General features: G+C 36.3%; 1 protein-coding gene across 1 annotated transcript in view; it reads left to right on the top strand.

Moving 5' to 3' along the window:
• LOC134842002 (fibrillin-1-like) overlaps positions 1 to 9,261 on the top strand; it is a gene marked incomplete in the record, with an annotated part of 45,435 nt that extends 36,174 nt beyond the window's left edge. Inside the window, 4 exon segments of the mRNA XM_063858140.1 lie at positions 3,567 to 3,650; positions 5,922 to 6,111; positions 6,957 to 7,169; positions 8,919 to 9,261. Of these exon segments, the coding sequence (XP_063714210.1) occupies positions 3,567 to 3,650; positions 5,922 to 6,111; positions 6,957 to 7,169; positions 8,919 to 9,042 (611 nt within the window).
• Positions 9,262 to 13,313: the final 4,052 nt, after the last annotated feature.

Raw genomic sequence — 13,313 nt, 5'->3', positions numbered from 1 at the left:
ATCTAAAACAACTTAGAAGGTATATTTACTGTGATTGCTTATACGAACCTCCAAAAAAAACAAACTCTACCACCAACTGTAACAATCTAGAAGGTATAATTGCTTTGTTTTCTCATAAGTATCTCAAGAAGAACAGATTTAGATCACTTTCTTCAACAACCTAGAAAATATAATCGCTTTGATTGCTTATAAGAATCTCGGCAACAACAAAACTCCATGACTAATTTTAACAATCTAGAAAGTCTAATTGCTTTAATTCTCATGAGAATCTCAACAACAACATTTTTCCAGCAATATCTGGATTAATTTGGAAGTTATAATTGCTTTCATTTGTCAGTGAAATCTGAACAACATCAGGTTTCCACAACTATCTGTAACAATCTCGAAGTTATAATTGCATCGATTGCTGATGCTAAAAAGATCCACAGCAACAAAATTCCAACATTAACTTTCGCAGTCTAGAAGGTATATTTGCTTTGGTTTCTCATAAGTATCTCATCAACAACAAATTTGCACCACTAAATGTAAAACCTAGATTGATAATTTGCTTTGATTGCTAATAAGAACCGCCAAACCAACAAACGTCGACTAATAGCTGTAACAATGCAGAAGATAAAATTGCTTCGGTTTCTCATAAGAATCTCAACAAGAACAGGTGTCAATCCTTATCTGTAACAAGTTAGACGGTATGACTCCTCCAATTTCTCATAGGAATCCCAACAATAACAAGTTTCCACCACTATTGGTAACAATCTAGAAGGTATTAAAATCCACCATTAAAATATCTCATAAAAAATTTTCAACAACAAGTTTCCACTGCTATCTATAACAATCTAGAAGTTATAAAATTCCACCACTAAGATTTCTCATCAAAATCTCATCAACAATAGGTTTCCACCTGTAACTTTAACAATCTGAAGGGTGCAATTGCTTTGATTTTTCATAAAAATCTCAGAAAAAACAGTTTCCAGTCACTATCTGTAGCAATTTAGAAGGTATACTTGCTCTGAATTCTCATCGAGATCTCAACGAAAACAAGTTTCTACCACTATCTAAATAAAGAAAGTAAAAATTGCATTGATTGCTTATAAGAATCTCCAATTAACAAACTTCCACCACTAACTGTAACAATCTAGAAGATATAACAATCCACCACTAAAATCTATCATAAAGTTTCTTATAATAACAGGTTTCAACAAACTTTTGTAACAGTTTAGAAAGTTTAAAATTCCAATATGAATCTTTTTCATAAAATTTTTAACAAAAACAGGTTTCCACTACTATGTGAAACAACTTAGAAGGTATAGTTGCTTTGATTGCTTATTCACTAAGTGTAAAAATTTAGAAAGTCTAATTGCTTTGGTTTCTCATAAGTATCTCAACAGAAACAAATAATTTGCACCACTAACTTTAACAACCTAGAAGGTATAATTGTTTTGATTGAATATAAGAACCTCCACAACCAAAAAACTCCACCACCAACAGTAACAATGCATTAGGAATAACTGTTTTGGTTTCGCATCAGAACCTCAACGAGAACAGGTTTCCATTTTTTAGTTACTCCATTACTCCATTACCTTCCACAACCAGGTATAATTGCTTCGCGTTCTCTTAAAAAAAATGTAACCACAGCAGGTTTCCACCATTCTCTGTAACAACCTACAAGGTTTAAAAATCCACCACTAAAATTTCTCATAAAAATTTCAACAACAACATGTTTCCACCACTATCTGAAACAACCTAGAAGGTATAACTGCTTTGATTTCTTGTAAGAACCTCCACAGCAACAAAATTCCATAACTAGCTGTAAAAATCTAGAAACTTTAATTTTTTTGGTTTCTCATAAGTATCTCAACAAAAACAAACAATTTGAATCACCAATTGAAACAATCTAAAAGTTATAATCACTTTGATTGCTTATAAGAACCTCAAAAACAAAAAAAAAATCCACCACTAATCGTAACACTGTATGAGGTATAATTTTTTTGATGTCGCATAAAAACCTCATCAAAATGTTTCCATCACTCATTAACAAGTTAGAAGTTATAATTGCGTTAAGTTCTCAAAGAAATCTTAGCAATAAAAGGTTTCCACCACTATCCTAAACAACCTAGAAGGCATAATTCTTCTGATTGCTTATATGAACCTCCACAATAACAAGTTTCTTCCTTTAACTGTAATAGTCTAGAAAGCTTAATTGCTTTGGTTTCTTATGATTTAAAAAAAACAAATAGTTTGCACCCCTATAATTGCTTTCATTTGTCAGTGAAAGCTGAACAACATCAGGATTCCACAACTATCTGTAACAATCTCGAAGTTATAATTGCATCGATTGCTGATGATAAGAAGATCCACAGCAACAAAATTCCTACACTAACTTTAGCAATCTAGAAGGTATATTTGCTTTGGTTTCTCATGAGGATCTCAACAACAACAAGTTTGCACCACTTAATGTAAAACCTAGATTGCACATTTCCTTTGATTGCATATAAAAACCGCCACAGCAACAAAAATCGACCACTAGCTGTAACAATGTCGAAGACAAAATTGTTTCAGTTTCTCATAAGATTTTCAATAAGAACAGCTTTGCATCATTATCTTTAACAAATTAGACGGTATAATTCCTCCAATTTCTTATGGGAATCTCAACAACAACAATTTTCCTCCATTATCTGTAACAACCTAGAAGGTATAATTGCTTTTATTGCTTATAAGAACCTCAACAGCAACAAAATTCCAACATTATTTTTAACAATCTTAAGGTATAAATGCTTTGATTGCTCATGAAATTGTTACCAAGAACAGTTTTCCATCACTATTTGTAACAATGTGAAGGTATGATTGCTTGGGTTTCTCGTAAGAATCTCAACAAAAACAGGTTTTCATCACTATCGATAACATGTTATAAAGTATAATTGCTTTGATTTCTCACAGAAAACACTCAACAAAAACAACAGATTTCTGCTATCATCTGTATTAACATAGAAGGTAAAACTGCTTTGATTACTTATAAGAACCTCCACAAATAAAAAAGCTCCACCACTAACTTTAACAACCTAGAAGGTATACATGCCTTGGTTTCTCATAAGTATCTCGACAACAAGTTTGCACCACTAAATGTAAAACCTAGAAATATAATGTGTAATTGCTTTGATTGCTTAAAAGAACCTCCACAATAACAAAATTCTTCTACTAACTCTAACAATCTAGAAGGTATAATTGCTTTGATTTCTCATATATGAATCTCAACAATAATAAATTTTCAGTGTAATTTCGTAGCTCATTATCACCTTAACACGGCTTTCCCATTATTACCTCCTCCTATCCCTGTAAGAAACAATTACAACCCCCTGCACTGTGATTCAACCATTATAGCGTTTATAATGGACTTGAAGCAAGTTTTGGTGTTAACTATTCTCAGAAGAATAATTGTCGGCGGTAGATAGCAATAACACCTGCACATGAGTCGGATTTCCTTTTTCTCCCCTTTCGCCCTATAACCAAGCTGTGAATTTTGATCGGCCTACTTGTATTTCGCAATCTCACATACCAATTATGTGTTTAAGGTAGTTTCGAGTGTAAATGCCCTGTTGGCTACATGGAACTGGGTGAGCAAGGAGTTCCCACGAGCAAGAGATGCGAGCCACAGCGTGAGTATTAATAACTGGCGCCTTTATCCTATGAATGAAAACCAGAAAACCCTATTTTGAGTATATTAGACAGTTTAACCTGTATAAATTCTAGTTATACCATGAAAATGACAACTCTGTGATGATTTAAAAGTAGTTTTTTGGTTATTTCATTTTGTGCATAAATGTTTTTGGGCTGAACATGTATTGATTGAAAACCGATAAAATTCAGCTTTTTATTAAAGAAAAATAGCTTGCAGAAAATCAGTGAAAGAAAGACTAATTATGGCAGATAAATAACACCTGCGAATCCATGTTTTCCCTTTTTAGAACATTCAAATTCAGTTCCCGCACTGATAAGAAAAGGATTGCAACCAAGTTAATGCAGAAAACGCAGCAAAGGCTAAAAACAAAATATTAAGTTTGATTCAAAATGGGGCTTGACAAAATGCGCCTCGAACATTGATATTGACAACGTAAATTGATAAAATTTTGCTTGATTATATTTTTCATTGCCGCAATAACCGTTCGATTTCCAAAAATCAGAGAGGCTTCCCTTATACTCAATAATTTGCGTTATAAACCCTCGTCTCCAGGTTGACCATAACTTCATGTCATACAATTTCCATATATGAAAAACTTCTTGCCATTCAACTCCATTCACCATTGCGAGGCCAAACTGTGCACTGGATAGGAGCACATTTTTTTGTCTGTATGTTCCTCAAATTCGCATATTTTTGGAGCGATTTTGAGAGGTACAATGATTTAGGTATTTGTTTGTGGAATCCAAAACAGCATAGAAGATCAAAGAAAAGTAGCAATGTTGCGGATTCCGCAACAAAACTGATTTTGAACTGTTGCGGATTCCGCTTACAATGCAGAGAATGCACAGTTTGGCCTCGTAATGACACAAAAAGTGTATGACGAGTATTTTTCTAGAAATCATTTTTTTTTCTAAATTTGATTGCTGAAAACTTTTGGATTATGTTTGTAAACTAACGCAAGTGACGAAGATCTTGGTTTTCTCAAAGCTGGATTCACCAAAAGTTAGACGGTCTTGCTTTTACATTGCATTTGTATCGAGCTGTATTACACATACGATACACTTTTAAATTTTGGGAAAAGTTTTCAACGATGATTATTTTCAAAATTTGAACTTTTAAATTATCAGACATTGATCAAGGTATACATAAACACGCCATGCAAAAACATAGGATTTTTTAGCGTGTGTAAAAAAAGTTGTTATCGAAAAGGAAGAAAATCCAACTTTAGTGCATCCAAGACTACGTTATGCAGACAAAAAATTCAATTTTGCATGCAGATTTTTTTTCAAAAATTATTGTTTGTTTGAAAAATTCGATTTGCGGGTGAAAAAATACAAAAAAAAACGTTTGGGATAAATTCAAATTAACTTTTCGTTTTCAAAATTTTGTTGTCGTCATCAAAAAATGCTAACCGTTTAATTTCCATATAAAAAAATTGTATGGTTAGCTTTTTTTTGACAAAAAGGTTTTTCTTTTTTATTTAGTATGAATTTTTATTAGTACCAAATTTTATGCCAAAACAACAAAAAGTCCTTGTATATTCGACGACATCATTTAAGCAAAATGTATGAAATTTGTATGACTAATATCTTTTCATAGACTTAGTTTATGGAATTGTTTGAGTATCATTTTCGGTCTATGGAGGTCAACCAGGGCGCGACTCTTGCACTAGGTAGCTTTGATGAAAGTTTATCTTCATTACAAAAAATTAAATCGATTTCGTAGTGATTTTGACGGATTTCACTACCTTGTTAAATTGATGTTAATTGATGTTTTAGGCTGCATAAATGGATTTTTTCTTCTGTAAAAATCCATTTAAAGCCACGCTTAATGGATTTATGCATCTCAACGAGCTACCGTTAAATCAATCTTTATCAGTACATTTTCATTAATAATTTCGATTTCAATTTCAATCTCAAGTTTGCCAGTGCGATGAACGATCGAATTTGCTGCGATAGTCTGATAGACGATATCAGCTACTTTGGTCGAGGTCCGTGACTTATTTTTCGACTTGGTCGGTCTCTTCGATGTTAATTCCGCGACCGAAAATCCATAGTCTGGACAGTGTTGTAAGTCTCGAACAAAACCTGGAAGTACTGTACCTCGATCACGATGGTCAGAAAAGTAGTCGCGGCGTGCTCGAAAATTATTCGTGGGGTGGTCAAAAAAGTAGTTGCAGCATGGTCGAAAAATAGTCGCCAAAAATTAAGAAACAGTCATCATATAAACCTTTTTGCTCTGTTTATAGCGTACTACTTCTCAGAGATCAAATACACACATGAGAATATGGATGATGACGCGCACATAACTAATTTGCAAGCCAATCTGGAGATGTCGGCAGATGGACTGCACAACCTCCAATTCTATGCCAGAGAACCCCTCACAGACCAACAGGAATATGTCAGACTGCAAATATACACCGGCACTTACGAGTACAGGTAAAGTAGATAAGAAAAGTACACCCGCTCTTTTGGAGAGACATGATGTCCACTTCAGCCAATAGAAATCGATATTAACCTGGTCCAAATATTTTTCTAAATCAGGTTTTCTCGAAATAACTCGAAGTGTACGCCAGAAAAACAGTTTATTTTTTGGTCAAACGTTTTTGAAAAAGTGCCTAGAATTGGCATTTTGCTTGTTTTTGCTTAGAAGAAGCTCAGGTATTTTTTAAAATTTTTAGTCGAGCTAAAAACGTCGGCAAAAATAGCGAATAATTTCGGAATCTTTGATCGCACTTAGAAAAATGGTGCCCTAGTGCTCACTGTCATTTAAAAAGTTACCCGACATTTGAAAAACGACCAAACGAAAATAGTTTATTGAGAACTCTAACTATTCCCCACCCCTTTCGTACAAAATTCAACCCCCTGCCGACCCAAAGGGTCCCCCCTTTGTACTATTTTGAGATATCCATTTTTGGCAGACTGACCTTAAAATTACTGACCTAACTTTACTAGTTTTGAGGAAGAGCGCGCTCCTAAAAAACGCGATTTTTTGGTCGAAATTTTCCAAAAAGTGCCTAAAAAGGCTATTTTTGACCTGTTTTTCAAAATTTTGCCTGCGGCGCAGAAAGTTTGGCAAAAACAGGGTCTTTATAGTGGTTTGGGAGAGCTCAGAAAATAAATTTGGTCGATCTAGAAAAAAATCGACAAAATTTTCAAAAATTTTTTGAAAATCCGCCCCCGCCCTCGAGAATTTCCTAGATCCGCGCGCCTGTTACTATTGGTAACAAAAAAGGAAAAATAAATAAATAGATTCGTTTATTGTGGAGCCATTTTGTTTTGAGGAGTCTGAAGTTTTTCCAATTGATTCAACCTTTGTGCAGAACGCTCATCAGTACTGCCCAGTACTGGAGCAACACTTTCGATGTGTTCCTCATTGTGCCTTTTGGGGAGGAAATTGAGGACAACTTGGAACTGGAGAACAACAGAACCGATCTGTTCCAACTCAGAAATGGACAGTCTGACTTCTACGCCTGCATTTCCGGATGTCTGGGGAAGTATGAAAATTTTGTAAACACTTTTTTCAAAAAATGATTTCAACTTAAGAAAAATGTTGCTCTGCAAAATAGAAACTGAATCAAATCACCTCCCTTTTCCAAATAAAAATTGACCTGCTTAACCTCGCCAAAAAACTGGTTTCAGCTTTGAGGGAATATTTTTTTGGGCATAAACTATCAGATTTTTGGTATCATTTAAGAAAACCGTGAATCGTCTAAAGGCTATTTGGGGAGGCGGAGCAAAAAGCAGAATGAGCAGAAAAAGAGAAAAATATTGACTTAAATTGGGTTATACAAGCTAATTGATAAAACAATTATTAGTATCGTCAAAAAATATCAAGAAAATGAATAAATATGCATGAATTGAATATATTCATTAAGTTTTTTGATTAAAGTTTTTTTTTTAATCTTGATTAAATTACTCAAATTATTCATAAAATGTTCGTTGTTCTGGTATTATTGACATTTCTGATAATTAATTTACCAATTAGCCTAAAAATGATGTGTCGATAATGGAGCGGTGTCAAACAAAAAGAGCAGCTTTTAAACAATTTTCGTTTTCAACAAATTTCTTGTCCGATAACTAGCACCACAAAAAAGAAATGGGTTTTTTTTGGGTCAACTTGAATGACAACAGGTTACAACGGTAAATCGCCCTGCATAAAGCTCGACCAACAATAATACACACTAATATTGAGGGACAATCTCCTGCTGAAGTTTTTGGAAAAATATCCCCCATCCTTGCCTCCTCTTTCGTATAAAACTACTGTGTACGAAGCTTAATTACATGTTTTCTTTGATCACAGCCTTGTATGTGAAATAATGGTGTTTTGCTTGCTGTTCCGCGACAAGTTGTAAAGAAAAAATATTTTGCAATGCTTCGTTCCGCTGAGTCTGCATTCAAAACGAGCGGTATGCTAAGCGTGAATTAGTGTTTGATGCTAATCTAGATTGCAGTTACAGTGATATGTTCAACTCAATGATTTATGTTTTGCTGCGGGTTGTCGCTTTTCTTTAAGTAATGCTTTAAATTATGCTTCTGTTGACGCAAACTGTGCTGATAGCCCATTTTTGGTAAGAAAGAACCCATTTGAAATTGAAAGGATTAAGATTGGACTTGGGAAATTACCTTAAAATTTTTGCTAGTTGCAATATATCGATGTTTTCCCGCATTGGAGTTCCATGAACAAAAATCGATTATAATTGAGTTTCCTTGTCAGTGTCCACAAAAGTGAAAACAAATCAATTATAATCAATTAAAAACGGATTATAATATTACTGTTTTTCGAGGCAACAAAATACTTTTTTCATCCCTTATAATCGATTTATTTAAACCCATTTTTAGTCCAATTTTGTTGTCTGAACGTAACATGGGTATCGATTATATTTACAACTTTATAGACCATGAAAATCCATTATAATCGATTTGTTTTCACTTTCCTTAAATGCGGGTTCAAACTTTTTTTGCTGGTCGAGTTGAATACTAGTTGACCGGCCGCAAAGAGTACTAAAAAAATTCAAGGTCACTTTCGAAAAGGTTGAACAAAAATAAGACTTCCAATGCAATGCTTTGATTTATCGGAATGTCATTTAAAATCTATGAAAAAAAACATTGATTTATAAATCAACGAAACTTTAAAAAAAATGGAAAAGTTGCCCTCACTGAACCATTAGAAAAAAAAACACTTCGCCTGCAAAACGTTCAAGATTTTATGTACAACTGAGATCTAATTTTGGTGAAATTTTTAGGGACTATCTGGTGAAGGTGTGTGATTTGGGCTACTACATGTCGCTGTTCAGGGGGAACAACAACAAATGCACCTCAACCTGGGCGGGCACAGTGACGTCTCTGCAATTCCACAACAGACCATGAAAAAAAACAAGAGATATGAGAAACGAGACATTAATAAAACTTTGGAAGTAATTCAACTAATTCTACCGTCTGGCAGCTGAATCTTTTATTCTTAAATAAGTAATGTAGTTATATTAATCAGGGACGGATCTAGGATTTTCTCGAGGGGGGTGGTGTCATAGGGACAAACTTTATATAGTTTATAAAGTTCATGAAAATTTGGTTCAATCTCCTTGAATGTCTGGCCACCAGTCTTTGTACTAATCACTGTTCTACGTCTGGATACGCCTGAAACAATGGGTGCAGTTTGCCCTACATTTATTGATTCCAATTTACTTTCTAAACACTAATACTTTTTTATACTTCAACATGGCGCAGCTAGCAGATAAAAAAGGGAGAGGGAAGAGCCCTTTAAACATCGTTTCTTTTTGAGATTCCAGAACACCGGAACTACCAACTTATTGGGAAGACTGGATCGTAAATTTCCTTTGCGGGATGATCGCGAAGTATGATATTAATCCGGATGATTTCTATTTCGCAAGTAAGCCGCATTGCCAGGGGAAGTCAAAGGAAAAACACGGACAGTGGCTGAAAAGAAGCTTATGTCGAATTTGTACCTATGCATCGGAGACGAGGCGTAACATTTTTCTTAAAACAAGGGAACCAGGAGTGGATATCAAGGCGGAACGGAATCTTCGTGTGTTGGACAATATGGAGCGTGTCTTTAAACGCGAACGAAATGTGACACATGAAAAGAGTTTATTCTACGGACGCAAACAGCGAGACCATGAAACATTCGAAAAGTTCCATGCAGAGCTCAGCGCGGTGGCGGGACGGTGTGACTTCACAAATGTAGCGGAGAACGTACGAGATATATTCATAACGAATATGAGAGAGTCGGACTGCCAGCGGAAATTATCGCGGTCAACGAAAACGCCGGAGGGAGTTTATAGGACTGCCTTATCCTATGAATGTGGACACAGAGCATACATATCGTATTCGGTAAAGCCAGCGTCGTCAGCGCCGTAGATGAACATCGAACAGGAACCGGTGGGAAACAGCCAGAGGGGAACGGGATATTACCGAAACCGAGGGCGAGGCGGTCGCGGAAACGGGCCGGGGGATCAAATACTAGGAAGACATATAATTGTGAACCCCCTAATTTTACAATGGAACACATAAACGTTTGCCCAGCAACGAATGCCACCTGTATTGTGTGTCGGAAGTTAGGCCAATTCGAAAAAACATGCCGAGGGATATTTCGTAAGACTAACCATTGGAAAGGAAGACGACGCGTGGGATTGGTGCACGAAGAGCAAGAACACCATCGAAGCAGCCACAGTATGGAGGGTAACGCCCGGGAGCAACCAGTAAAATGGGTAAACCAGGAGGCAGAAGGAGAGTATGATTCATCCACTGGAATTAGTGAAAATATGCTGATGGCGATAAAACGGGATCGTAAAGAAATAGAATTCAAAATTCCTAATGCAAAAGTTCTGGCCACTGTGTGGGAAGAAAATGTGGCTATCGGATGACAGCGAGGCTCCGGTAGCAATATTCAGCTTGCCCGAACTGACGAGGGTCATGAGGGGAGCTAACATTGATCTAATTCCTGGAGAGGATAAATTCTTGGATTACAACAATGATCGCATAAACATTCTGGGGTAATCTGAAGCGACAATCAAACTCAACGGGTGGGAAATCACCAATCAATTCTGGGGCGTAATCTGATGAGTTAATTGGGACTGGAACTGGTCCAAAGAAATCGCGTGATGTCAGTAAATGAGGACAACAAGAAGGCCGAGGAGGAACATGAACTGGACGAGTGGCAGTCATATTTCTGTAATTTGTTCGCAAAACTGTTTACTAGAAAAGGACTCATACGAAATGCCAAGGTACGGGCAAATTTCTTCAAAATACTAAAGCCCGTGCAACAAAAAGGGCAGAGAGTCTCCTTTACTCTCCAAGAAAAAGTAAATAGGGAAATAACGCGTCTCACTCAAGAGGGACATATAATCAAACTTGAAAAATGTTCGGATAAACATTTCGTATCTCCAATCGTAATCACTGTGAAAAAAGATAGAAGTATAAAATTAGCACTGGAATCAAGGGAATTAAACAAACAAAAACATAAGAATAAATACCAAACGCCAAATATACAAGAAATCATGGATGGAATAAGTCAAAAAATTGCAGAAAAAAAAGATGGTGAGGTCTATTTTACAACTCTCGATTTAACTTACGCGTACACACAAATGACGCTTGAGGCAAAAACTAGCAGGCAAGGTATTTTCTCACTAGTGGGAGGAAAATCCATGGGACCTATTGATTTAAAAATGGGTTTTACGTGGTAACAACAATGCCCGCCGAATTTCAAAAAGTCATGGATACATAATCAAGATTTCCCGCATGCACACGCATTTATCGACGACATTCTATTAGTTTTGAAAGGTACGAAAATCAAACTTATTTCATTATAAGAAAAAATTCTCAAGAAGTTCGACGAGGCGAACGCGTCATCGAAGCTCCAAAAGTACAAATTCGCAAAGTTAAGTTGCCAATGGTTTGTGCATAATATAAATAAAAACGGAATTATGCCATTGATACGAAAAACGAAAGCGATTGATGAGTTAAAAGAGCCACGGACGCGGCGACAGCTAAAGTCATTAATGGGTTCTCTGCATAGTTTGCAAAAATTCTTACTAAATCTTGCAGAAATAAACTCAGCATTAAGACCCCTCTTAAGCCAAAACAATGAATTTATTTGAACAAACCATTGCGAAACGGCGTTTGAGTCAAAGATTGATAGTAGCAAACATTATCAATTTTAAGCACGTCGATATACACAGAGAAACACGAATCCGGATTAGGCGCAATATTAGAACAACACAGTCGCGAAAGGATGGCAACCCATATCGTTTGCATCCAGATATCTAAATTCCTCCGAACTTAAATACTCAACCGACGAGCTAGAATTACTAGCGGTTGTATGGGCCATCGAACACTACAGAAACTACCTGTACGGCTGAGATTTTAAGATACTTCCAGATCATAAAGCCTTACTAACATTTGTAAATTCGTCTCCGAAAGGAAACAAAACCTTTTTCAGTAGATTAACACAATGGTATGACCAATTTAAAAGTAGAACACCGTCAATGATCGAAAATGGGAATAATTGAGTACTTATTAAGATACCCGTCAGCAGAAGCGACCCTTACAAGTCGGTACGACTCAACGTTCACTGTGGTGAAAATAAACATGATAAATAAAGCACTGAATCCGCACAAACAAGAAACGAAAAGTACGAAAAGCCGTAGGAAAACGGAACTCATGTACACGGAACTAATGTCACGAGAAAATGCCAATCGATAGAGGGCGAAAGTTCATCTAATTACATCTCAGCCAATGGCAGTGACATATGGCGTGAATATGCAAAAGCAAGAAGAGTTAAAAGTGTGCGGGTCGAGCGCGTAAAATCACGCGAGAAAATTCTAGTCAATGGCGATCAAGATATTTGCATAACGCGTAAAAAATGCACGAACGAAAATCAGAAGGACAGACTTCGTTCTCATTTTCACATCAATCTAAACGTTTTTGCGATAAGTTTTCAAGGATATGTCACAAAATTTTCCAACGTCAACACCAGATAAGCCAGATAACAGCACGGAAATTGTAAATACCTCAAGTCAGTCAGGCAACGTAAATCAAAACCCAGTCCTAAACAATCTAAATAACCCTACAACAACCCTAAGCTCAAGTAGCTCCGACTCAGACATTGAAATAATTTCGCAAGAAGATTACCCCATTACGATACAGCATCGAAAAAACTAAATACCATTATCTCGTTTCCATCGAAATTTCCAGGCCTTGCTTACCCCCTCGTTAACACGGACAAGTGCATTTGTTCTATTATACCAACGGATAGCAAAGTGGTGACAAATCCAGCACCCAGAGGTACTATCTCTCAAGACCGTGGAGGCAAACATCGCGAAGGAACCAATACTTAAAATCATCAGGGATTTATAAAAGACAAAAACCCGAAGGCCAAGGAAATAATCACGAACTTAGGACAGTACTATAGGCAACACTATGGAGATTTCGCAGTAAAGGAGAACTGTCTATGGATGGACGGCAGACTGGCGATACCAAAGGCATTAGCAACTCCATTCATGAAAAGTCTTCAATATTACCACCATGGCGGAGACAAAATTAACGCTGCATCCAAGGATATCTGGACGTCAATGATGCACCGAAATTTGGCGGCAACAGCGAATTTATGCATGCACTGTCTT

Source organism: Symsagittifera roscoffensis, chromosome 3 (genome assembly GCF_963678635.1).
Source record: "Symsagittifera roscoffensis chromosome 3, txSymRosc1.1, whole genome shotgun sequence".
NCBI classification, from domain to species: Eukaryota; Metazoa; Xenacoelomorpha; order Acoela; family Convolutidae; genus Symsagittifera; species Symsagittifera roscoffensis.
The sequence above is the reverse complement of the archived record's forward strand: the minus strand, read 5'-3'. Positions and strand labels throughout refer to the sequence as shown.